Here is a 27,448-nt window from a genome sequence, read left to right as displayed (position 1 = left end):
GGAATATGAATTCATTTCTCAATTCTCACCATAGCTCTCAACCTCTTAGCACAAAAAACCTGGACAAACAAAGCCAATAAAGGGGGAATACAAATTCAGTTCTCACTTCTCACCATAGCTCTCAACTCTTAGCACAAAAAACCTGAACAAAGCTCACAAGTGGTGGTGGCTAGGGACTTACCAGGGACACATTTTAAACATTGCTTGTATAATTTTGTAAAGTTGTTAGAATAAAATGTTGTGTTACCAACATGCATTTTACTGTCAAGTTTTGAACCCAGGACCCTATGCACTACAGTTAGAGCAACATACCACTATGCCAAATCAACAGCTTCCTAAAAAATAGGAAGACTGAAACTTAATGGCTATCACTTACTGAATTAATTTTTCACTTCTCATCTCACCATAACTCTCAACCTATTAGCACAAAAAACCTGGACAAACAAAGCCAATAATGGGGGAATACAAATTCAGTACTCATCACAGCTCTCAACTCTTAGCACAAAAAACCTGGGGAAAGCTCATAAGTGGTGGTGGCTAGGGACTTTAGGCTTTTTTACCCTGTACCCAAGGTACAGGGTTTGACCCTAAGTACCTCTAGCCATCAGATGCATTAAATGGAGGGAAGGCATGTTCACACAAACACACACACACACACACACACATACATACACACACAGACACACACACAGACACAGACACACACACCCCTTCTCTTAATTTTAGTTTCCTTGCTTGCATAGAGTCTTCAGTCTGCCTTCTATACTTGCATGGAGACTTCAGTCTGCCTTCTATGCATGCACGGAGTCTTCAGTCCGCAGGTCTAGTAGTAGTGTAACCTGTTATGTACCAGCAACTATTTGTTGCTTTTAGTCCGATTCCCCCACATAAAGAATACTCCATACCAGTGCTATAACAGCAACCATTTGCTGCCGTTCCCACTCATATTTGAGTAGCCAGGCCAGCCGGAAATGCGTGAGCTCCTTGAGCTCAATTCCAGCAGGCTGGTAGCCCTGACAGAGCTGATGTCATTGAGCACGTGATGACGTCAGCTCTAACAGCGCGAAAATTAAAAGACAAGAAAAAAATCAGAAATGAAGGGGTACCACTCGGGCAATTTGGCACGGTTGGGAGGTATGCTTTCACTTGCTTATTTTTTGTTGTTGTTTCCCATTCAAAACTGCAGCAATGCAATTACATGTTTAACAAAAATAAGTTAAATGCATTTTCTTTCAAGAAGGAAAACATTAAAACACTGAATAAAAGTCATTTCTTTATTAAAAGTTTAATATGTGTGAAACACTGGATATTTTTATTCTTAAAGATCTAAAACATTCTACAGGCAAATTATTTTACTTTGCTGCTTTCCATCATATTTTTTGGTGATTTGCACACAACCCCTATGAACAGCCTCCACCATCCACAGAGGTTACTACGCAAGTAGAGAATGGAAGCATTTTAACATACCTCTCTCTCTAGGAAACAAAAGCACATAGGGAAAACCCATGCAAACTCAGGGAGGACATACAGACTCTGCTTAGAAGGCATTCCAGCTGAAAACTGAACTTGAGAAGGTCTTACTGCTTAATCAGGATTTAAAAAACTTAGTAGCTTTTTTTTTTTTTGCAAATATGTGTAAAAGTAGCACAGTCCTAAAAATGTGCACTAAATCCATGCAGTATACAGTTAACTGAACATTGCCACAACAGCATTTCAATAATTGAGTCTGACATAATTACAAGTAACTCCTTTGTGTTTTAGTAACATATTTAAATGTCAAACTTAATGGAGAAAGTGACTGCAGAGGTATTATTCCTGAGTAAGCAATGTCTCAATGACTAAAGAAAATCTAGCTTTGCAGCTTCCTGGTCCCTTATAAAACAACCTTTAGAAAACAGTAATGGTTGCTATGACTTCAATGCAGATGTCGGTATGCCATCAAATACCAAAGCTGCAACAGTTTCAACACAGCTTTCATTCTGTGTGACAATTTTATATATATATATATATATATATATATATATATATATATATATATATATATATATATATATATATATATATATATATATATATATATATATATATATATATATATATATATATATATGTGTGTGTGTGTGTGTGTGTGTGTGTGTGTGTGTGTGAGATACAAGAAATTCAGGCCCTAGGGCTGCAGATGTTCTGTTTTATATATAGTGAACAGCAGTTAACATTCACAACTGCTGCACCTGATTTGTTACATTATTTTTTCTATTTCTGCTGTGCAGTTTACATTTTGCATGTGTGCGTTTGCTGGGTGTGTAAAAGCAGTGAATGAGGAACTGTTATAGCTAGATGTAGTAACATGGTGCTGGCAGCTGTAATGTGAGATCTAAAAGGTTTAGTATGTAACCTTACTCAAATCTAGTTGAAAAAAACAAAGGTGTAGCAGTTTTATCATTAAATGTTTCCGCATGCCTTATATGAACAAAACTGTTAAGTTCCTGTTTAAGTTCTGATAGTCAGTAAAACTTCAGAATCCTTACATAATCTCTGCACTGTACATTCTCAAGCCATGACAGATTAGGAGCCGTGAAATGCATACTCACAGAACATACGGACCACTACTCTGAGCAAACCAATGTGACATACAGTAAAATTCTTAAAAATTGCAAACGATTTTCAACCACATGGCTGTTTGCATAATATCTCATACTGTGCCTCAACTGAGTCAAGCTCTCATTTGTATAGTGCAACTTTTTGTTTCAGTTTATCGCTTTACATTTTAATTCTGCACTATTTGCAAAGTTATGATTCAGATAAATGTCAACAGAATCTATAAGTTCATCATGCACTGCCCAAAACATGAACACTTAATGCACAACACTAAAAAAAGCAAAATGGCCCCCCAGTCAAATAAAGATCTGACCTGCACTTACGATCTCAATTTTTCAAATTAATACAGAAAAACATAACTTCTTCTTTAACTCAACCTAATAATGGAACCCTCATCTTACAACCTCAGAAATCAAAGCCACCCAGGTCCAATCAATAGGCTCCTAGAAGTAAACTACAATGCCCATGTCATTGCTTCTGTGACTTTGGAATCTATCCCTGCTGATCTCAAAGAAATATCTTCTTATCCCAAATCCCATGCACAGTTAAAACATCATCTTTATAATACTGCTTCATGCAAGCACCACCACTGCTCTAGACACATTACCTAAACATCTTGCTCTACTCCATCGGTATACTCCCTAACACATGCTCCAGACCATACATATGCAACAACTACAGCATCTGCAGAGTTTCTTCAAAGAATACAGGGCAAAAACAACATGTCCCACTCAGGCCTCCTCAAAGCCCTATTACTGGATTTGATCTCCTACAGACTGCCGAGAAGCGATCTATGGCCTACAAAGCATTCCCCTGATCCAGCTCTACTGGACCTGTTGCATCTCTGCAAAACAGATATCATCAGAACTACCCAATCTAGTATGCTAAACCTGGTTTGCAATATAAATAGGACATCTTGGAGGGACTATCCCTTCACTGGAACAGAATTCCCTAACACAAATTAAGTACAAGTTGGACCAGTGGATGGGGAAATTATGGTCTGGCACCTATGTCTCTATTAGCTCCCCACACTCCCACTAAATATATATACCAACTCCGAGGTCACACTAAATTGGGGAAATGGCAGTTTCTGTTATAGCTATGTTACGGGTTAGTAAGTAGTAGGTCACTTTTTGTTTATGTTGGGCAACTATTCCCATTTGATGCATTTCGTTCTGAAGATTTGCCTGCTCAGTAAAAGTCAATTTTGATGTCTAACATTCGATGTTCAGCCGTTCAATGTAATATTAATTCGATGGCTGAACACAGACCCACTTAAAAAGACCCCTGGGGACGTTAGCCTAGTAATCACGTAAAAAAACTGTATGACATCACTTGCAAATGTAGCTAACTTGTGAGACAGTCTGACTGCACTACATATAACTGTACATTAATACACTTTTCTACACTAAGATTTGTGGGATAGCTTCTCTTCATACTGTATACAGTGAATGCTTCTGTCTGTATTGTAACCTTATCATAATTACCTTACAATGTGTACACGTTTTTGTTTCTTTGTTTTTATTATTTACTGCTCTGGCCTGAGACTGGAATTGGTCTTTTGTAATTAGTGATCTACTCCAGTTAATACACTCAGATTAAAAAAAAAAAAAATATATATATATATATATATATATATATATATATATATATATATATATATATACTTATATATATATTTTTTGAATTATTGTTTATTGAGTTATTGTATCTCCTTGGAATTGATGCAGTTTTTGAGTGTGGAGTGCCCTGTCATTCCTTTGTTTTAAGGTCTCCCCAAGATACATAAAGACCCATTTCAACTATCATTTAGGCCCATTGTGTCTGGGAAGGGATAGCTGATCTAACCCTTCTCTATTTTTGTGGAAAAGCACACAAGACCTGTTTTGAATACGTCACAAGTGCTGCTTAAAGACACTAAACAGTTTTTGCAAGATCTATACTCTTTTATGGATACGTATGACAATTCTAGTGATTATTTTCTAGTAACTTTAGATGTGGTGTCCCTTTTCACTATGATACTCAATACACAGGGTATTGAGTATATGAAAAGGTATTTATTGAATAATAGTGGATATGATGGTAGACTTATTGATTTGTTGAGTGCGCTCATGGAGGTTGTGCTGCAAAATTATATGTTTGTGTTTGATAAGACGTATTATTTACAAAAGGATGTTATAGCTATGGACATGTGTTGAGCCAATAACTACGCCGATACAGTCCTTGCACAATGGGAGTTGGATGATGTGTTTAAGCTGGATATGTTTCAGGAGAATGTTAATTTCTACTGCTGCTTTGTGGATGATGAGTTCATCATTTGGGGCCAGACAGAGGAACTGTTGAATGATTTTGTTCAACTGTTGCATAGGAGCACTGATTTTTGAGGTTTACCTTGAACTGTTCTGACACTGATATAGATTACCTTGATATTCATGCAAAGAAGTTATCAGATCGGGCTACTGTTACTAGTTTATTTGGGAAAGATTGTTACAGGAATTCTTTTCATAGGAAGAGTATGCACCCTAAATGTGTTTTTACCAGCATAGTGAAGGGGGCAAGGTATGCGAGTCTCGAGACTCAATAATGCTGATGATGGGTATAGGGATGGACTGGCTACTTTGAAGGGGAATTTACAGAGACATGGTTATAGATCTGAGGAGATTACTCCACTCCTTGAACAGGTAGATGGTCTAAGGGGTGATATGGCTAGACCCTATTTCTCATCTAGAGAGGAGCTAAACTTTAATAGGAATATTAGGAACATGTCATCTGATTTAGTAAATGTGCCTATGTATTTTAGAAGTGATGCGGAGAAGGTTAAAATGGTGTTTAGGAAACACTGGCCTTTGTTATTGAATGATGAGAAGATTAAAAAGGTAGTTGGTGATACGCCATGTTTTCGGCTTAAGAACCGTAAATCCTTGAAAAGAATGCTGTACTATCCTGAGAGTAGTAGAGGGGCTAGAAGTGGGGATGACGTAGGAATGCAACCTTGTAATCGCTGTAGTTATTGTAGGTATGCTAGATTTGATAATCTGTTTTTCCATCCTGATACAGGGAAGGAGTACAGGTTTAGGGTCAGTGCAGATTGCGGTACTAGAAATCTGGTATATCTAGAGCAATGTGAGTGCTGTTCATATTTTTATATTGGGAAAACTAATCGGACACTCAGGGAAAGGGTAAGGGAGCACCTGTATTGTATTACAACCCAGAATACTACGAGTGCGCTTGTTAGATATACTTTAGAAAGTGGTACCTCCCATGAGTTTAGGTTTATGGTGATTGAGATTGTAGATGTTAGTGACAGGTTAGGTAATTCAAGGAACAGGATTGAGAATAGCGAATTACGTTGGATCCTGAAGTTTAGAGCAGAGAGGGGTTATGGGTTGAATGGGATGGCATTGATTAAGCCTTTTCTGAATGCGAGGGGACTCCCTAAGTGATGTTTGTAATTTAGAATCTGGTTCGTGTATGAATAGACTCTTTCTAAGATTTTATTAAAATATTGTATGGCTGATTTTGTTTTATATAAGGGTGATCATATATACTTGTAATATTATAAGCACTTCTGTTTGTGAAATTAAGAGGAGCGCTCCTTTAAGGTGTGCATTTGATGGGTGTGATGTAATTACTCTGTGTGCGCTATTAGTAGTAGTTGTATAACTGAATGGACACCTGTATTTGATTATGAGCCTGTTTGGTGTGCTAACAGGCACTGTGAGTATATATGCTGTTCTTTTAAAAGTGTTTTATATGGTCTGATGAAGCCACCAGATTGGTGGTGAAAGTGCTTACCGTTTTTTTGGAATAAAAGTTTTTGTTTTTAACCAGACAGTCATGCTTTGTTGTACCGCTTGTGTTCTGTTGTACATTTTACTTGCTTTTTAAATTAGCAGTCATACATTTACCTGCTGGGTGATTTATTTTACTTGTCTGTATGTGTGTGTGTGTGTGTGTGTGTGTGTGTGTGTACATATATATATATATATATATATATATATACATATATATATATATATATATATATATATATATATATATATAAATATATATATGTATATTGCTGATGATGACTTTCAGTTACGTGCCACAAAATCCTAAAAAACATCCTTCTTAATGAAGTAGACTCCCAACACAGGCAATGAAAGCATGACAGATACTTATAGTGCTGCTAAGGTACCTCTTAAAAGTTTACTTACAGCTGCTTCACACTAAAGGAGTTCTGGAAAATCCCTTCTAATAACCAACTTGCTTGCACTGTAATACTTAAGCAAATACTAGTATCTTGTTGAGTTGAAAATACCAGCACTGATGTTTACATCACCAAAGCAAATTACCTCTTACTAGTCAAGGGCAGCTACTATAAAGCATGTATTAGCTGCCTTCATGACACTTTTTCCAAATATCAATAACAAGTTAAAGCATTATACATAAGTACTCCACCTCTGCCTGCCTGCTTTAGCCACTGCATTTTGTCACTATCTGTTAAAATGCCGGATTTTTTTGAGAAAGCTGATCTGCATCATTTTTTTAATGGCATGCATCTTTTTATTTATTTATTTGCAACTAGTCAGTCAATAGAAGCCAACAGAAGATTCAAGTTCTTACAAAGAAGACATTCCGAGGTGCACTGTAAAAATTTAGAGGAAGCACGAACTATATAGTTTTGGATACATATGGAAGAAATAACGGTATATGGGACCAGCAACTGCACTATGCAGCTCACTGGCAGAACTGGACTCTTACTTTGAAAAGGGTATTTGCCTTATTTTTGTAGCATGTTTAGATTCCGGTAAGAAACAGGTTTACCTTTCCTATGATGTGTAACAGCAGAGAATCAGCATCAGCTTCCTTAGGAAAGCAACAGTGAACATTACTACGGTGTGTGGGATAACAGCAGGTAAGTAAGACTTTATAAGTGCTAACCCAATCAAATGCACCCTAACAACATACATATCTAAAGGAAGATAAAAAGCACATAGCTAGTCAAAATCTTCAACCTGCTGCAGGCCACGTTTTACTCAGTCATTACTTTAAGCTTTGTTCGGCCATCAGCAAATGGGAAAGCAGTTCTCCACACTGTTTTCCATGTCCAGAGACAATATCATGCCATGCATACATTTCAGGACTAAATTTCATGCCACACATAAATTTCCTTTAAAACTTCATTATTCTACTGCCTGTACCTGTGTAGATAATATTTAGCTATATTGTGTTCTTTTTATAATTAAAACCAGCTCTTATCTTTCCCATTCCGTCACTGCTGCGGTATGTGTACTTATAACAGCAGCATATGCAAAATGCAGCCTGAAGTTTCACCTCCCTTTACCAGTACCAGGACACCTAAAAAGAAGTTAAGTACCTACCATAACATTCCATGTTAGTTGTCCTTCATCTCGCCTTCCTTCTCGCTGGATGAGTTCGGAGCCGATCCTCGGCTCCGACTCGGCCACTTCTATAGCTCGAAAGCTCTTTACTGGCTCGAGGCTACCCCTTATCCCAGAATGCCCAGCGTCAGCTACCCAGATCTCACACTAGACATAATCATAGAAGATAATCCATTATTATTAAACTTGGATATACAGTAAATTGTCATGGTTTGCTTAGGAAGCAACTAAAAACTAAACAAGTTAGCCAGTGAAACCATTGATAAACTCCTCTCAATCCTTGAGGAAGGGGGAAGGAGGGAGGGACGCAAGAAGGAAGGCGAGACGGACAACTAACATGGAATGTTATGGTAGGTACATAACTTCTTTATGTTAAGTTGTCCAATCTCGCCCTCGTTCTTGTTGGATGGGACAGCATCCCTAGTACCTCAATCCTGGGTGGCTCATTGGAACAGACTCTTCAGAACTGTGGAAGCAAAGGAAGCCCTGCCCCAGGAGACCACATCTACTTTGTAATGAGAAATAAATGTATGAGGATCTGCCCAAGTAGCTGTTGCACAAATTGAATCTATGGGCAATCTAGACTGAAAAGCTACCAAGGTTGCTACTGACCTGGTTGAATGACCTTTGGGTCTTGCTGGAAGATCTTTTTGTCGCAAATGGTAAGTATAGGCAATGGTGTCTGATAACCATTTTGACAAGGTTACTTTAGAAACCGGAAGGCCTTGTTTGTTGTTAGCAAATGAAAGGAACAGCTGATCTGATTTTTCTCAACTCTTTAGTTCTATGGAAATAGAAAGGTAGTTGTCTATGCACATCCAATTGGTGTAATCTGTATTCTGCTTTGTTGAACTGATTAGGGAAAAAAACAGGAAGTTCAATGGATTGATTCAAACTGTGTTCTGAACAAACTTTAGGTAGAAAAGATGGGTTGGTTCTCAGAAACTCTGTCTTTGTGAAAAAACAGGTTTGGACGCTGCACTATGCAGCTCACTGGCAGAACTGGACTCTTACTTTGAAAAGGGTATTTGCCTTATTTTTGTAGCATGTTTAGATTCCGGTAAGAAACAGGTTTACCTTTCCTATGATGTGTAACAGCAGAGAATCAGCATCAGCTTCCTTAGGAAAGCAACACTGAACATTACTACGGTGTGTGGGATAACAGCAGGTAAGTAAGACTTTATAAGTGCTAACCAAATCAAATGCACCCTAACAACATGCATATCTAAAGGAAGATAAAAAGCACATAGCTAGTCAAAATCTTCAACCTGCTGCAGACCACGTTTTACTCAATCATTACTTTAAGCTTTGTTCGGCCATCAGCAAATGGGAAAGCAGTTCTCCACACTGTTTTCCATGTCCAGAGACAATATCATGCCATGCATACATTTCGGGACTAAATTTCATGCCACACGTAAATTTCCTTTAAAACTTCATTATTCTACTGCCTGTACCTGTGTAGATAATATTTAGCTATAGTGTGTTCTTTTTATAATTAAAACCAGCTCTTATCTTTCCCATTCCGTCACTGCTGCGGTATGTGTACTTATAACAGCAGCATATGCAAAATGCAGCCTGAAGTTTCACTTCCCTTTACCAGTACCAGGACGCCTAAAAAGAAGTTATGTACCTACCATAACATTCCATGTTAGTTGTCCTTCATCTCGCCTTCCTTCTCGCTGGATGAGTCCGAAGCCGATCCTCGGCTCCGACTCGGCCACTTCTATAGCTCGAAAGCTCTTTACTGGCTCAAGGCTACCCCTTTTATCCCAGAATGCCCTAGGAGCACCGCTTTCATCTCCAGGACACTGATGTGCAAGTGGTACTCGTGAGGTTGCCACATGCCTTGGACTGTCTTCCCTAGATAATGCCCCCCCCCACCCTATCAGGGAAGCGTCCATGGTCACTGTGACAATCGGATGGGATTCCATGAAAGGTCTGCCCTGAGTCACTAGTGGGGAGACCATCCACCAGGAAAGGTGTCTTCTGCAAGATTCTGTAATTAGCATCATGTGAGACATGGGTAATTCCTGGAAGGACCATTGTGTGAAAAGAAGCCACTGAAGGATTCTCATGTGAAAGCATGCTAAGGGAACTAAAAGAATGGCTGCTGCCATGGACCCTAGAGCTTGAAGGACATATCTGACTTGAATTCTTTTGCTCCTCAGGAGAAGTGACACCTGTTGTCGGATAATGGAAACTCTTTCCTGAGGCAATTTTACAATCATTTTTCTTTTGTCTAGCTCTGCTCCTATGTAAGTAATAGATTGAGAGGGCAACAAGGCGATTTTTCAAAGTTTATTGTGATGCCTAGTTGGGCACAGGATGTTATGGTGTAATCTCGTGCCTCTATAAGTTGTTGCCCAGTGGTAGCAGTGAGGAGCCAGTCTTCTACATAAGGAAACACCTGGAATCCTAGACGACTCAGGTGAGCCGTAACTACTGCCATGCATTTGGTGAACACCCTGGGGGCTGTGGTGAGACCAAAGGTCACAGCTATACATTGGTAATGACTGGCCCCTAGCCGGAAGAGTAGAAATCTCCTGGACCATCTGTCCATTTTTATATGATAGTACGCGTCCTGAAGATCTATGGAGCACATCCAATTGTTCTGACCCAGAAAGGGGAGAATGGACTGCAGTGTTACCATCCGGAACTTTTCTTTTTGAACAGATTTATTCAATATGCTGAGATCCAGAACTGGTTTCCAGTCCCTTGTCTTTTTGGGCACTAAAAAGAATCTTGAGTAAGTTCCGGATCCTACTTGGTCTGCGGGGACTTCCTGGATGGCTCTTTTTTCTAGCAGTCTTGAAACTTCTGCAACTGTCTGATCCCTTAGATTGGGTGGAACATCTGGGATGGATTTTTTTGAAACAAGAAGGGGTTGATGGAAGGGAATTTTGTAACCTCCAGATATAATGGATAGTACCCCATTTGTCTTTTGTAATATTTTGCCAGGCGATTGGGTACAATGAAAGCCTTCCCCCGACTGCCTCCAGAGATGAGCAGTCAGGCATCCCTTCAGGGATGTTGATAGGGTTTGGAAGAGAACGTATCTCTGACACCCTGATTTTTCAGACCCCCCCCTGCCATGAGGGCAGCATTTGCCATTGTTATTATTTCCCCCTCTGCCCCTGGGGGAAAATTCACCACGTGAGTCAGGCAAGGATCCCTGGGATTTTCAAAACAAGAAGTTATGTACTCACCATAACGTCTGATGTATGTAGTCCATCACACCTCACATTCTTACTTGTGGGTTCGGAGCCGAATATCGGCTCCGACTCGGCCAAACTTTTCTAGCTCGAAGTCTTCTATTGGCTGGGCTAAGAAGGTATCCCATGCTGCACTGCTCCATATCCCTAGATCTCATTTGCTGTGAACACCACACTCATACCCCATGGATAACAACATCCAAGTAAAGAGGAATAAACTAAAGGTGAAGGGAGCTCTAAAAACCAGACCTAACCTCCAGATCCTCCAGGAAGGAGGAAGGTGGGAGGGTAAGTAAGAATGTGAGGTGAGACGACTACATACATCGAACGTTATGGTGAGTACATAACTTCTTGATGTTATGTAGTCCAATCTCACCTACATTCTTACCTGTGGGACAGCGTCCTCAGCACCTACATCCTGGGTGGCTCAGAGGAAGATACTCCTGAGTACTGTGGAACTAAAGGAAGACCTGCCCTTAGATACCACGTCCAGCTTGTAATGAGTAACAAAGGTGTGAGGAGATGCCCAGGTAGCTGCAGCACAAATATCATCCATAGACAATCTGGCCTGATAGGCTGTAGATGTAGATACAGCCCGAGTAGAGTGAGCCTTGACTGGAAACGGAAGGTCTTTACTCCCTGAGGAATAAGTGAAAGAGATACAATTTGATATCCATCTGGATAGGGTGATTTTGGAGACAGGTGATCCAATTCTGTTTTCCGAAAAGGAGACAAACAGCTGATCAGATTTTCGTAGATCTTTGGTTCTGTACAGATAGAAACGTAACTGTCTGTGTATATCCAATTGATGAAATTTAAATTCTGCCTTGTTTGAAAAATGGGGAAAAAACACTGGCAACTCAATAGATTTATTAAGATTAGATATGGACTAAACTTTAGGAAGAAAGGAAGGGTTTGGTATAAGAGAAACCCTGTCCTTATGAAAGATCAAGTATGGAGGTTTGATAGAAAGAGCTTGAATTTCTGAAACGTGTCTGGCTGATGTGATGGCTATTAAAAAGGCAGTTTTCCAGGTCAAGAATTTTAAGTCACAGATAGCTGCAGGCTCAAAGGGTGGTGAAGTAAGGGCTTGCAGAACAAAATTTAGATCCCAGGGCATGATCGGTTCTGAAACAGGATGACGGGAGTAACAGAGTGCCCTTCAGAAAAGCCTTACAGAGTCTGTGAGCCAACAGACTAGGCTCATTAGCAACATGAAAATTAGAAATCACTGCCAATTGAACTTTAATGGTAGTGGATGCTGAGCCCTGCTGGAAAAGCATAGACAAAAACTCCAAGACGGAAGCAATTGGAGCTGTGTAAGGGTCAATTCCTTGGGTATGAGCCCAAATAGAAAACCTCTTCCATTTGCTGGAATAAATCTTCCTAGTAGAGGGATTATGAGAGGAAGATAAAATATGAACTACCTCAGGTGAAAAGTGATGAAGCCTAACTAACGACGGAAGTGGAATTGCCAAGCTGTCAACCGGAGGGTCCGCAGAGAGGGGTGGAACTGTCCCGACATGTGTGTCAGTAAGTCTGGTTGTGGGTCCAGAGTCCAAGGTGTGTCCACAATGTAGGGATGGAGAAAGGAGAACCAGACTAGATGAGGCCAGTGTGGAGCAATTAGAATCATTTTGCTTCCCAAGGATTGCGCTTTCTGAATCACTTTTGATAACAAGGGAAATGGAGGGAAAGCATAAAGCAGACCGGAGGGTCAATCGTGGACTAGAGCATCCCTGGGTGACTCCCCTTGTGGGGGGATCAGCTTGAAGTAGCTGCTGCATTTGGCATTGAGGGGGCTGGCAAAAAGGTCACAGCAAGGCTGACCCCACCTGCTGAAGATTTGTTCTGCAACTAGACGATTCAGGGACCACTCGTAAGGCATCAAAATAGCTCTGCTTAGCCTGTCTGCTATCACATTGGACTTCCCCGGAATGTGCGTTACCACCAAAAACTGTTTGGAAGATACTGCCCACTGCCACACTCGCATGGTCTCTCTGCACAGGGGGTAAGATCTGGTTCCTCCCTGCTTGTTCAGATACCACACCACTGACATATTGTCCAAGTGTATTGCAATAGTCCCGAGAGGTAGAAAGCTCTGAAGTGCCTGCAACGCAAGTAGCACCACTCTCATCTCTAGGACGCTGAAATGCAGATGTATCTCGTGATCTTGCCACGTGCCTTGGACTGTCCTGCCGACCCCCCCACCCCATCTGGGAGGCGTCTGTGGTCACTGTGGCAACCAGGGGTGGTGGAACGAAGGGTTTTCCCTGTCCAGATTGTTGGTGCAAAGCCACCAACTGAGATCCTGTTTCCATCTGTCCGTGAGCAAAATAGGGTGGGAAAGTGGAAGTCTCTGGAGAGACCATTGAGCAAAGAGGAGCCATTGAAGGAGCCTCATGTGCAGTCTTGCTAGAGGGACTAACATAATTGTTGCTGCCATAGTCCCCAGGAATTGGAGAACCCATCTTACTTTCACTTTCCTTAGGGGAAAGCAGGGTGTGCACCCATTGCTGTAAGACTCTGATTCTGTCCTCCGGTAGAAAGGCTCGCAGTTGAACGGTGTCTAGCTCTGCACCTATAAAAATGACATGCTGTGAGGGCAACAAGGCAGATTTTTCCCAGTTCAGTGTTATGCCCAACTGTTGACAGAGAGTGATGGTAGCGTCCCTGGTTTGGATTAGTAGATGCCTGCTGGGGGCGGTGAGGAGCCAGTCGTCCAGATATGGAAACACTTGGCATCCTTGATGTCTCAATTGAGCTGTCACCGCCATACACTTGGTGAACACCCTGGGGCTGTGGTGAGACCAAAGGGCAGGGCTCGAAACTGAAAATGACTGGCTCCCAGCTGGAAGCGTAGGTGACTCCTGGATGCACTGTCCATTTTGATATGGTTGTAAGCATCCTTGAGGTCGCTGGAGCACATTCAGGTGGAGGTTGGGAGGGTGGTGGGGTGGTGGTTAAGGTGTTTTGCCTTACTACAAGGTAGGTAGTTTGAATCTCACAGGGGATAATTGGCTAGGCTTAAAATGGCTCACAAGGGCAGTTAGCCTAGTACTAACCTATTAACCTATTAACTATTAACCTATACTTCTTTTCCCAACAATGGGAGAATTGACTGTAGTGTGACCATACGGAACTTGGACTTTTGCACATAGTTGTTCAGTTGGCTGAGATCTAATATGGGTCTCAGGTCCCCTGTTCTTTTTGGCACCAAAAAAGAAGCTTGAGTAAGTCCCTAATCCGATCTGGTCTGAGGGGACATGCTGGATGACTCCTTTTCCTAGCAGCTTTGAAACCTCTTTGAAACCTCTGAAGCTGCGTGATCCCTTTGACTGGGTGGAACGTCCGGGATTTTTCCTGACTGGAGGGGGATCTGACGAAAAGGGGATGACATAACCTCCGGAAATTATTCGTAATACCCATCGGTCCTAGATGACGCTTTGCCAGGCTTCCAGGTATAACGATATTCGACCCCCGACTGGCTCCGGAAACGCACAGTTGGGCATTCCATCAGGAACGGCGGTAGGGAGAACCGCGAAAGGAATCACAGTCTCCCGAATAGCGGGGCCCCCTCTGCCTCTAGGGCGGCATCTTCCTGAATAACCTCCCCCTCCTCTGCCTCTGGAGGGGGGCTCACCTTGTGTACCGGGGAAAAACCTCTGATTTTTTGAACCACATCTTCCCACCCCTCTGGGCCTTGGGGTAAGGCCTACAGGGAAGGGAAAAACAGACCCCTACAGCAGACAGAGTCTTTCCCTCTTGCTCACACCTGGTGAGGGTGTCTTTCACCTTGGTTCCGAACAAAGAAGAACCATCAAAGGGAGCGTCAATGAAAGAAGACTTGAAGGCCTCTGCGAAATGACAAAGGCGCATCCAGGCTTGCCACCTAAGGGCGACTACTGAGCTTGCTGCCCTACTCGCTCCCTTGGCTGCATATGAAATGAGCCACATGGAGAAGTTAACGATGGAATTGAGGGTAGACACCTGGGAGTTAACCGTCTGGGCCATCGCCTCAGGAACGTTACCCGCGAGAGTATCTCCTAACTCCTTGAGGAGATCTCTCTGGAGCAGAGTAAAATGAAACAGGTAGTTCAGTGACCGTAAGGTAAAAGTTGCTGATGAGAGGGTATGCTTCCTGTACTGGTCCATGGCCCTAGACTCCTTGTTAGGAGGATGGACGGAGGAAGAAGTCTTGGCTAATGCCTTTTGAGTGGCAGCCGCCACCACCATGGTATCCACAGGGACTCCTTTTGACAAAAACTCCTTACCCGGGGGAGCAGACAGAAATTTATTGGGTCTCCTGGGTATGGGTTCCACAGAATCAGGGTTCTCCCACACCCTCCGACAAATTAAATCCAGGAGCTCGAAGGGTGGGGACACTCAGGAGGCAGAGGGCTGAGCACCAAAGGCCTTCAGGAAGACCGACTCCTCCTCGGAGGGGGCTTTGGACGGCCAGTCACCTCTTTGTTTCAATATCTCCAGGATGTCGGAGAAAGAAACATCATCAGAGGATGACCTGGGGGACCCCTCCGACTCCTCGAGGTCAGTATCTGAGGTGAGAGACTCATCCTGGGAGTCTATGTGCTTCCTCTTGCATGTTTTCTTTCTAGGGGGCTCCTTGGGCAAAAACTCTGATGGGCCCTCAGAAACTTGGGGACCACTCAAGGGGGCCTTGGGGCTCTGCTGTCTACAGACAGGTGGTGATCAGAGGCTCTCACCAGAGTGGTAGGGGACAGAATGACCGACCTGCATGATGTGGCTGAAGATCTGGCCAGCGCACTCCGCATGGCCTCAAAAGCTGGCCCCCCTGAGTCCGAGGACCGACCAGCCTCCAAGACCATGACAGGAGTTGGGGTTCCATGAGCCGAGGCACCGAGTGGGAGATAGGAACCGAAAGGTGTCCCCAGGTGTCCTCCTTGGGCCTTACGAAGAATCCCGAGTCCCGAACCCCGTGGACCACGCCGACGGGGTCGGAGCTGATGTCGGCACCAATAAGCCCGGAGGGGCCATCGGAACCGACCTAGGAACATCACATGGAGCGGGACTTTCCGGCTCTGAATACAGAGATGCGCTCGGAGGAATAATTGAAGAAGGCATCGGGACAGGCTCCGGAGCCGACTGGGACGGAGCCAAGAACAATTTAGCCAAAACCGGTGACTGAAGGAGCCTCTGCACCACCCTATCGACATCCACATCTGAAAGTGTCCTGGAGGATTTGGAGGACAGGAAGGGAGATCGGGATCTCCTCTCAGGTGACACTGGTCTAGTACTGGGCGATCGGCTCCGAAGAGGTTCCAATATAATTGGAGCCGATGCCAGTTCCATCAACACCGACAGTTCCTGCGGCCCCGTGAACAGTGGAGCTGAGGAGGTCGAAGCTAGTTTCATCACTTTCTCCGGTGGCTCCAAGGAGACTGAAGGAGCCGGAGATCTCTTTTTTGATTTTGTGGATTTTGATTTTGAACTGGAAGCAGAATCCATGGCCTCTTCGAAAGAGGGTTTCAAGAGTCCCTTCAGAATTAACTTATTCCTTCTTTCTTGGAGCACCCTGGGACTAAAAGCATGGCAGAAGCTGCAGGACTCCTGCAGGTGGATTGCTCCCAGACAAACGCATACTGAATGTCCATCGGTGATGGACATCTTGTAACCACACTTAGAGCACTTTTTAAAACCCAAAGGTTTGTGCTCCTTGGAATCTTTGGACATCTTGAAAATTAGTCACAAATACCAATACAACGAGCAAGTCACTGCCTGACTGGAAAAACAACTACAGTCACACAAAAACACCACAACAAGCACGGGAACAAATTTTTCCACAAACAATGGCACACACAATCCTCAGAAGGGACACACACTAAGATGACTAGGCTAAAAACCTCTAACTAAAACGGTTTTAGACAAAACTCGCATACAGAACAAGGAAGACAGACACTAAAACCTCTAATTCAAATGGTTTTAGAAAGCAAAAAACAAACACAGGAACAAGTAAGGGGATGGACTAGGTCCTCTAACTGAAATGGGCCTAGCCCGTAGGAACAGCTAGTGGGATACCACAAAAAACAATCACACTACAGATTATACCCAAAAAACATCAAATAGAAATAGCTATTAAAATAGCTTTTGTTTGTAACAAATTCTCTCAAGAAGTAGAAGAAAAAAGGTACTTAGCCACAGCCAAGAGCGAGACCACGTCCGAGCTACACGAGCGGCAAATGAGATCTGGGGATATGGAGCAGTGCAGCATGGGATACCTTCTTAGCCCAGCCAATAGAAGACTTCGAGCTAGAAAAGTTTGGCCGAGTCGGAGCCATATTCAGTTCCGAACCCACGAGTAAGAATGTAGGAGAGATTGGACTACATAACATCCACATCTTTCCACCCTTCTGACCCTTTGGATATTGTCTGGTAGGAGTGGAAAAATGGACTCTGACATCAGAGAGCGTCATGCCTTCCTGCTGGCACCTGGTAAGCATGTGTCTCACCTGAGGCCCAAAGAAAGTGGATCCATCAAAGGGGGTACTGGTGAAGGACGCTCTGAAAGGTTCCACAAACTGACACAGCCGTAGCCAAGTATGTCTCCTAAGAGCCACTCCTGTTTCTGCAGCTCTACTTGCTCCATCAGCTGCGTATGAAATAAGCCTCATGGTGGAATTGACTATTGAATTAAGAGTCGCCAGCTGGGTAACTACCTTGGCTGAAGTGTCCTCAGCTGTGGGATCTTGTAAGGTATCTCTAAGCTCTTTTAGGAGATCCCTCTGAAGCCTAGTAAAATGGGAAAGATAGTTCAGGGACCTAAGGGAGAAGTTCGCTGATGAAAACATTCGCTTCCCATACCAGTCTATCGTAAAAGAGTCTTTATTCGGTGGATGGACAGATGAGGAGGTTTCAGCTAACTCTCTCTTTGTGGCTGCTGCTACCACCATGGCATCAACTGGGACATCTTTATTCAAGAATTGTTTGCCCTGGGGAACTGTGATAAATTTATTGGGTCTCCTCGGGACAAGTTTCATGGAATCTGGAGCTGACCAAGCCTTTCGAGACACTACAGACACAAGTAGATCAAAAGGTGGAGACACCCAGGAGGTTGAAGGTTGGGAACCAAATGTGTCCAGGTATACAGACTCATCCTCGGAGGGGGCTAGGAAAGTCCAGCTATGCCTCTGCCTGAGAATCTCAAGGATGCCCGAAAAGGAAACATCTTCAGAGGGGGATCTTGGGGACCCCTCCGATTCATCCAGGTCTGTATCTGAGGTGACAGATTCAGGGGAGTCTAGGTGCTTCCTCTTGCACTTTTACTTCTGGGGAGCCTGCTCAGAATGCTCTGGGGAGGCTTCGAGAGAAGAGGGTTCACCCAATGGGGTGTCCTGTGGCATAGGTTCCCTATGCTTTGGGGCTGGAGAAGGAGCAGAGGATGTCACAGGCACCAAGGGGGACAGAGTCATTGGAACTTATAGTGTGGCTGTCTGTGGGGACAGCACTCTCCTCATGACCTTGAAGGCATCACGATCTCAGTACAAAGAGGGCTCCAGCTCCGAAGAGACAGGAATCCCACTCTGCACCGAGGGCGACGGGTCCGAGGCCGATGTGGGAGCCGAGCTCAACTGAGTCGACGCTCCGAGAGGGAGAGCGGGGTCGGACAAGGATCCGATGCCACTTCCCCACTTTGAGCTGATGAGAGGGCTTCAGCACCCAGATACCTCAATGGGTGGAAGAACCGAGGTAATCGGAGCCAACGGAGCTGAAGAGGATGTCATCGGAGCCGAAGGAACCACTATCGGAGGGTCCATGGACTCCGGCTCCGAACTAAGCATAGTCGGAGGAGGAATCGAAATCGAAGTGGATGGAGCCGAAGCCTGTTCAGCCGGGCTTGAAAGCATTTTAGCAAGGGCCTGTGACTTCAGCAACCTACTGACCACTCTCTCCACATCCTGATCCGATAACCTTGAGGATCGAGAGGAGTGGGAAGATGAGCGATGACTGGTCTTGCTTTGGAGTAAAGGTGATTGTGGCAGCGAGTGAATTGGTTCCAATGAAGGAGACCTAGCTCATTTGTGGCTCCGAGATGGCTTCGAAGTAACAGTTGGAGCCAACGGAGGAGTAGTCTTGTTGATGCCAGAGGGCACCGACACACTAGGTTTGTCAAACTCACCGGTCGGTTCTGAACATGGAGCCGATGGCTTGACTGGTTTCAAAAGTTTCACTGGCTGAGATGCTTTAGCCGGAGAATCCTGTTTTAATAAACCATGGAGAATAAGCTTGTTTTTCTGCTCCTGCAGGACCCTTGGACTAAAGGCATGACAAATAGAGTAAGAGTCCTGCAGGTGCAGATCCCCCAAGCAGTAAACAACTAGTGTGCCCATCTGTCAGAGACATCTTCTGACAGCATGAGTCACAATTTTTGAACCCTGAGGTTTGAACTTCCTTGGACATACTAAGAAAAAAAGAAGGAATTACCACACAAACAGACACACTACAATAATAAAAATGATATTGATAAAAATCTTAAAAGGAGAGCCTCTAACTTAAATGGGTGTCCTTAAAGGGGGGGGGGACTCTCTAACTTAAACGAGTTCAGGTAAACAAACAGAAGGCCTAGTGACTAAGGGGCGATGGCCAACACAGCACAAAAAACACAGCAAATGACGAGATAAGGGGGTTAGGACTAAATAAGCTTACAAACTACTATAAAATAGTGAAGAAAATACTACTTATGAAGTAAATTATTGAATTTTAAACAGAGAAAAAAGTTATACTAAGCCTGAGCAAGTATTGATGCAACCTCACAGCTGAAGCAGCAAACGAGATCTGGGTAGCTGATGCTGGGCATTCCAGGATAAGGGGTAGCCTCGAGCCAGTAAAGAGCTCTCGAGCTATAGAAGTGTCCGAGTCGGAGCAGAGGATCGGGTCTGAACCCATCCAGCAAGAACGAAGGAGAGATTGGACAACTTAAAATCAATTACTTTGTTATGGCACACAGCTTTCCCACTTTGGAACCTCTAAAGTGCGTCTTCCCTCACCCATTTCTACTGATGAGTTTTGTCACATCACAGTTTACAAACCCCCACTAGAGACTACAGAAAATACATAGGTACTCATTAGTTCACAACACACTACACCTTGGGTCTTCTGCAGAAACTATGTTGAGGTTTGTTATCCACTCTTAGAGGAACAGATATACTTCTTCCTGGTCTTGATTTCTACTGCTTCTTTAGAATTTGCTCTAATCAAGCTTAGCTCATCAGCCTAAGGGTCTCAAGCCTCTGCTGTACTGGCTCAACACATCCTCTCACAAAGTGAAACCTGCTCACTCCATCATATCTCTTTGTGAGCAGTGTAAGGGCTATATTCCTGTCAGCCAGGAAGGGTAGATGATTTTGTCCTGGCCTACAGATTCTCTCACTGCAGAGTGAATGAATGGAACTCATATAATGCAGGTCCCACTGGCATCTGTGCTTCTGCACATGCGCTGCTTAATAGGTGCTTGTTCTCAGTCTGCATGCTGGCCTTTGAGGAGTACCTAGATGTTGCAGCATACCAAATTGCTTTTCTTTTCTCCAGGATTAGCAAGCTAGCATTGGTTGTTCACTCTCACTCCCCACACAGTGGGCCCTGTAGTACCTAAGCTACTGTTCAAACTTGGGTCACTGAGGTCTTAAAGCTTTATCCTTCTATTCCAAGGAGCTGCCCTGCCACTGATGGATCTCTGGACCAGCAAGCTGCAAGAACAACAGCCAAGTAATACTGTCCCAAGAGGCCATATAAATGCACAATCATCTACATATTTACCAGCATGACCCTAGATGATCAAAAGAATAACTTGCGTATTTAGAGGTTATTAAAAAAGAAGCTTCTAATTCTATTAAGAAGACAGTGTGCAAACAGGAACACTGTGGAATTTCATCTTATCCACCAAAGTTTAACTCATCCCTGATAACGGACTTGGATAATGCATCTTCTATGGTACAGAGAAGGGGGAGGAAGGATATGCAATTGGATTAAAGCCACATAACGTGGAAAATTTATGCTACGCCTCAAAATGGAGAGTGTATCTACCAAGAAACCAAAAACTGACCTAGTAATAATAATGACCTCTGCTGATACATTCAAAAAGCCCATAGTTACGGCACGTTCTTGTCTCAGAATGTGAAATAAAAGTTAGAGGAACTGTTGGACAAGAGGACCTTTACACTGGGCAACTTAGTATTTAAGATCTCTTTTAACAACCTTTCAAAATTAGATGATTTTGAAATGTATTTATTTATTCACACAAACTCTAATTCTACTTGAATTAGTTACACCCTTCAACATTATTAGCATTCTTTCAAACTGGTTTCACCTTTATATTCTGCTGTTCCCTTCCTACATTCTTCTTGTTTGCTCAAAAGGTAAATATGATTGAAATGTACAAGTTACCATCAATGACAAGTGCTATATATATTTATGCAATTGTTTTAGGATTTTGTTGCATGTACTATTTTATGTTTCTGTTTTATGACTCCATTTCATGCATTATTGGAACTCTAGAGCATTTCTCCCCAGCCCTCTACTGAAAAGAGGTTCCTTGCTCACTCAGACATTCCCAATAGATGGATGCAAACAAATTAAATTATTTAAAGTGTCTGGCTGCAGTTCATATATGCACTGCGGCATATGTTGGATTAGATAACAAAATGCATCATCCAGTATCATTCATGCATACACCCCCACCCCCACAGACCCATACATGCACATATATATATATATATATATATATATATATATATATATAAAACCTAAAACCACCAACCAATGCCAAACCCCTATAACTGCATTGAAGAACCAGTCCACAAAATGGCAAGACCAACTTTATTTCCACAAATACATCCACAAGTTAAGTGCTTTCATCCTGAACCCAGGACTTCCTCAGAACATTAACACACATTTATATATTCATTTAAATATATTCCATAACACAATGACATCCAATCATCTTAAAAACGGCATTTAAAGGTCCAACACATTTTTAAAAAAAAAATACGGTTTTAAATCCAGTCATAAAAAATGTATTTATTTATTTATTTATTTTTTGGCATTTGTTTACCGGGAAAAGTCTGACTGGGCATGAATCCCGTTTTCAGTGGAGGCCCAGGAACAAAAGCTCCAACATGCATAATTCAATGAATAAATTACATAATATTATCACAAGAAGTGCAGTAACAAATAGCACAATTGACATACAGGATAAAGTAGTCAGATCAGAAAATCATACAATGATTATTAAACAATAATAGGATACTGAACACCTAGTAAAGTGCAATCAGTAAAGATAACCAATGGTGAAGATGTTAAGCATTTTAAATATAGGCAAAATACTAAGAGAAAGGAAAGAGATTTTGCAGATGGAAGGATTAAAAATAGAGTTAAGGTAGGGAGCTACAGCAAAAGGAACTGGTGCTTTGGTTATAAGAAAAGGAAAAAAGGAAAGGTGGAAAAGAAGAGCAAGGGATAGTGAAGGGAGAAGGAAGGAAGGAAAAGAACTATTTAAGAGTACAATATGAAACAATTTTTATGACTGGATTTAAACTGTACCTCCCCTTCACAGTACTTTACTTTAATCCTTACTTACATCCTCTCTGCTACTACAATGTATTACTCACCTTTTCAGCTACCATATCACACACTGTACTTTTCATGTTTACTACAGCTGTCCCTGCACAACATTTTATTTATTTCCTGTAACATATTGTAGATAATCAAAGGCAATGATATGTGTTACTGGGTACTGTATTGGTCCTTTGATTGCTGTTACGCTAGTAAAAAAAATAATTGTGCCACTTTTATAAAATTTCTATGTATCTAGTGTTCATTTTTGTTTTCACTTGCAATTATAGTCCGTTATTTCTTCCTGTAAATGTCCTTACTGCCTTCTTGGCCTGGGTCACCTCTTGAAAGTGGTCTTTTGACAAGTGTATTTACTTGATTAACAAAAGTAATAAAACAAGCAAACAAATGACTAATTACAAAGATTAACTGCAACTAAGTTACAGTAGTAGCAAAACAGCCAAGATGAAAACTGATATTAGTCATTCAAGATCAAACATTTTTTTTATTTCAAAATGTAGTTCAGAATTTTTAAGGAGGATTATGATGGGTCCCTGATCATAATGAGGTTTCTGTGTTTGAGAAATGGACATCACAAAATTTACCTTGAGAGCAAATTTACTGACACCTCTAGCATCCTCTTCTTCCCTTCATAAAGCAGGTCAGAGTCTGATAAAGGATTACCGTTAGGTTTCTGACAAACTGATTAGTTATGCATGTAAGAAATGGATGCCAACAAAATCTTCAAGAAAGAATGTATTGACTCCCATTTATGTATAACAACAACTGTTGTGATCCGGGTAATACATGGACAATTTTGCCTGTCCCTATGTGATACTATCACTTTAACAAACATAACACTAAAAATGGTGCAGCAAAGGAAGTTATGTAATAAGCTTTTAAATGTATTGGTTAATTAGAGATGCACATCTCTTCTGACTGGCTTTTGTGTGACAGCATTAGTTACCAGCTTTTAAAGCAGTTAGCTGATTTCCAATGCTTCTGTCCTGTAACTGCATTTTGTGTTGAAGCATGAGGTGTATTACTTGCTTTTAAATCTACTACTTGGTTTCTGATACTGTTTCCACTTGAACGACTGCTACATCAGGGGCAGCACAAGGTCACTTACTTAAGTGACAGCAACGTTTGCCCATATGAACATAGCTTTAAACATAGAGGATTATGATCGGTTCGCCAATCCTAACCGTCTTATGTGTTCGAGATATGGATGCCAAGTGAATTTTGGCATCCATGTCAAGAACACATAATTGAAGATTAAGATCGGAAACCTGATCATAATTCATTGTAGTGCATGGAGCTTTATCTGCTCTATGTACTAAAGCTTACAATACAAAAGAAAAAAACAATCTGTCTTTCAAAGCCATAAAACACACTTAGTAAATGCTATCAGAAAGGCAGTGTAATGCAGTCCCTTATGTTTACACTCACCTTTCATACCTCTGAACTGTACAAATTTTCACAAAATGTCCAGCTTATTGCTTCATATTTTTGGTCTGTCCCTCTTAAAACATGTGTTTTTAGAGAGACTGCTGAGGACTTCTAAATGACATACATTTAAGTTTCAGGCTTTGTACCCTTTAAAAATGCAGATGAATGCACTTCCTATTAATCAGTCTACTTTTTAATGCTTATAAGGGGAAGCTAGGGATACCTTATGTGCATGGACAGCAGGAAAAAAACAAGTGTCTTATTCTACTGTTGTCCTTTGCTGGACCGTATTGGAAGACATTACTGCTGAGCACTAGACCTGACCTTAATAACGTTAGTAGGGGGTGCTTAACATTTGTTAAGGTCGGGTGTGGCTCCACTATAGTGCTTAAATGATTTGTCTTTTTCCAAGTATTGGAGAGAAATCAGAGTACTCCATGCACCACAAGATTATTACAGCAAGGTTCTTATGTATAAACCTCAGTAATAACACCGTTCTTTTTTCCACTCATTTTTCATTACATAATCAAGGTATTCCATGTATTAAATGTTGAAAAAAGGACTGCAGTTTAGTAAGGTTTTATGGAGAGACTGGATACAAAAGTGCAATTTTACTTATCACTGCCTGTTTTTCTATCACAATCACAACTGGAGACTTGGGGAGAACAAAAATATAATCTTCTCTAGGAAGATAGTTTTTTGAGCCACTGTACCACGAGTCTGCAGGACTAAGCTGGTCACTGGAATCCAAGTCTATATAATTAATGGTAAAATTAAAGAAAGTTAGAGGACAAAGAAAAATTAAAATGGTCCAACTACATATTTCAACACACTTGACGCAATTGCCATATATATTTAACAGTATTACTACTAGAATAATACAATATGCAAGACTGCTTATGCTGGCAAAATGATTTACAAAGGCAAACTTCTGTAAAATGCACACGGAAGAATGCATTCTACCAAGTCCTTTTAATGCCTACAAACAATGTTGCATATAGTAGAGTGAAAGAAAGGGTACATCATTTCAGATTCCCAATGTCTGCTATAGTGGCAGAAATCCATCCCAAAAGAAAACAAAATAGGCACAACCGCCAACTTACCAGCTTCCTCCTGTATCTCCTCGGCAACAGCTGGCACTTTGTACAGAAGTGACAGGGTCTGGTTCATGCGCTCGTTAATTACCCACAGGTGGGTCACAAACTGCATAAAGCGAAAAAGTACAAAGAAGCATTATAACATTTTCACGTGATGCACAGCTGTTTTATTACAATACAGTTACTACTTTAGCACCATACAATTAAACAAAGTTACAACAAACAAATACAGTTACAATAATATTCCAAAGAAAGATGTTACACATTTTCATACAATTCCTTTTTCTTACATAAGACCATACAACTACAAAACAAAGGACAGTTACATAGCTCTGACTGTAACAGTAGATGTTCGAATTCTGCACTGCCTCAGTGGCATTTTGGGTTATCTGCTAAGGTAACCCAGTAACAGCCAACTTTCAAAAGCTCAGACTTCCCTCCCTCTTTCTGTGATAGCTGATTAGCTGAGCATGTTCTGAGAGGAAAGCATATAGCTGTCACAGCCTTTTTCGTTTTCAGAAAGGAGGAAAGGAAAGTACCAGAATCAGAAACATCTAACAAGAGTAAACTTGCAGCCAGTCACAATAACATATAAAACTAAAATCCAAAAATAACCAAATCAAAGAGGTGGAAACCCACGGTCTATATCACATCAGCGAACTCTAAAAATAGCGGACTCTGATATATCGAACTTCAAAGTCCGAAAGCTGAAAAATTCGAAGGAATGGATCAGCAAATTTTTTCCCAGGGAAAAAATTTGCTGATCCAAAAAAAAAGTATACAGTCAAAATTAAGTGGGGGGCTATGCCCCACACACCCCCCAACTTAAATATACCAACTCCAAGATCACACCACAGTGGAGAAAACAGCAAAGCCTGGAGAACGGCCCAGCAAATTTTTGAAGGTAGGGACGTTTGCCTGCTTTAGTTGCAAGGCTTGCCATGTTATCTCCAAACAACAGTATTATATACATCCAAAGTTTGACTTTATGTTTAGACCTAGGGGATATGTGGATTGTAAGTCTGAAAATGTTATTTACTTGACCACCTGTGAATTGTGTCCATGTTTTTATGTAGGAAAGATGAATAAAATGCTAAAGGATAGAATTATGAGGCACCTTTATGACATCAATGTTTTGAATCTTAATAATACTTTAACCAAACATTTAAAAGAAATCAGGGAACATACTTTTTCATTTAATGTATTGCAAACTGTGAAGTTAAATAAGAGGGGTGGGGATTTAATCAGTGTGACAGAGATGGCTGAAACAAAGTGGATAGTGCGATTGCAAGCTGACAAACATCCTGGTTTGAATGGGTGTTTGCCTTTAAAGCCTATATTGAAAGGCAGGAAACTGAGGTCTTAACTGTTTTCATTTGTTATATATAAGGAGGTTATGTTGATTTTAATACTGAATCTGATGAAGCATTTGATATTCGAAAGCGCTTATTCCTTGTGTGTTTTTAGAAATTAAAAGTTTTTATCTATCTGCCGTGGTGACTGCCTTTTATGTTTTGTTCTGTGATATGGTACCTGATCAAGCAAGGGGGTACAAGGTCATACTGTTTTTGTTCAGTTGACAGTGATGGCCTGGAAGATGGCTGTTCAGCATTCTCTGACTCTTCAGGACTCATACATTTAGTCAGAGCAATGGCAGACAGTCTAAGCAGATCCTAGACTGACCCTCACAAGTGGAAGCTCCATGTAGAGGTCTTCCAGGACTTGATTCAGATGTGGAAACACTTCAAGTAGATCTGTTCACCTCCTTTTGAAACAGACAACTGAAAAAATTCTATTCAAGACATCCTTGCAGCCATGCTTGGAAGATGCTCTATCATTCCTATGGTTGGGAATGTTCCTATATGCATTTTCACCCTTTCCAGTGATTCCCAAGGTAGTTCTAAAGATTCAGAAAGAATTACCCAAAATTATTGTCATAACCCACTATTTACCCAGACAGAGTTGGTTCTCCCTTTTAATAGAATTTCCCTTTTAACAGAATTTTCCAAGGGCAAATATCATGAGCTTCCTCACTGACTGGATCTGTTTATTCAGCATCAGGGTTGAATGTTACACTCCAACTTATAACAATTGCAACTGGCAGCCTGGATGATTCTTT

At 41.7% G+C, this 27,448-nt stretch overlaps 1 protein-coding gene across 4 annotated transcripts in view; it reads right to left on the bottom strand.

The window, feature by feature from the left end:
• LOC122801775 (amyloid beta precursor protein) overlaps positions 1–27,448 on the bottom strand; it is a 3,200,820-nt gene that overhangs the window by 619,727 nt on the left and 2,553,645 nt on the right. For all 4 annotated transcript variants that reach the window (XM_044071354.1, XM_044071353.1, XM_044071356.1 and 1 more), the window contains one exon: positions 25,336–25,435. In XM_044071354.1, the coding sequence (XP_043927289.1) occupies positions 25,336–25,435 (100 nt within the window). The remainder of the gene's footprint in view (positions 1–25,335; positions 25,436–27,448) is intronic.

Source organism: Protopterus annectens, chromosome 5.part0, assembly GCF_019279795.1.
Source record: "Protopterus annectens isolate FY-2018-M chromosome 5.part0, PAN1.0, whole genome shotgun sequence".
Taxonomy (NCBI): Eukaryota; Metazoa; Chordata; order Ceratodontiformes; family Protopteridae; genus Protopterus; species Protopterus annectens.
This window is presented reverse-complemented; position numbering and strand designations above follow the sequence as displayed.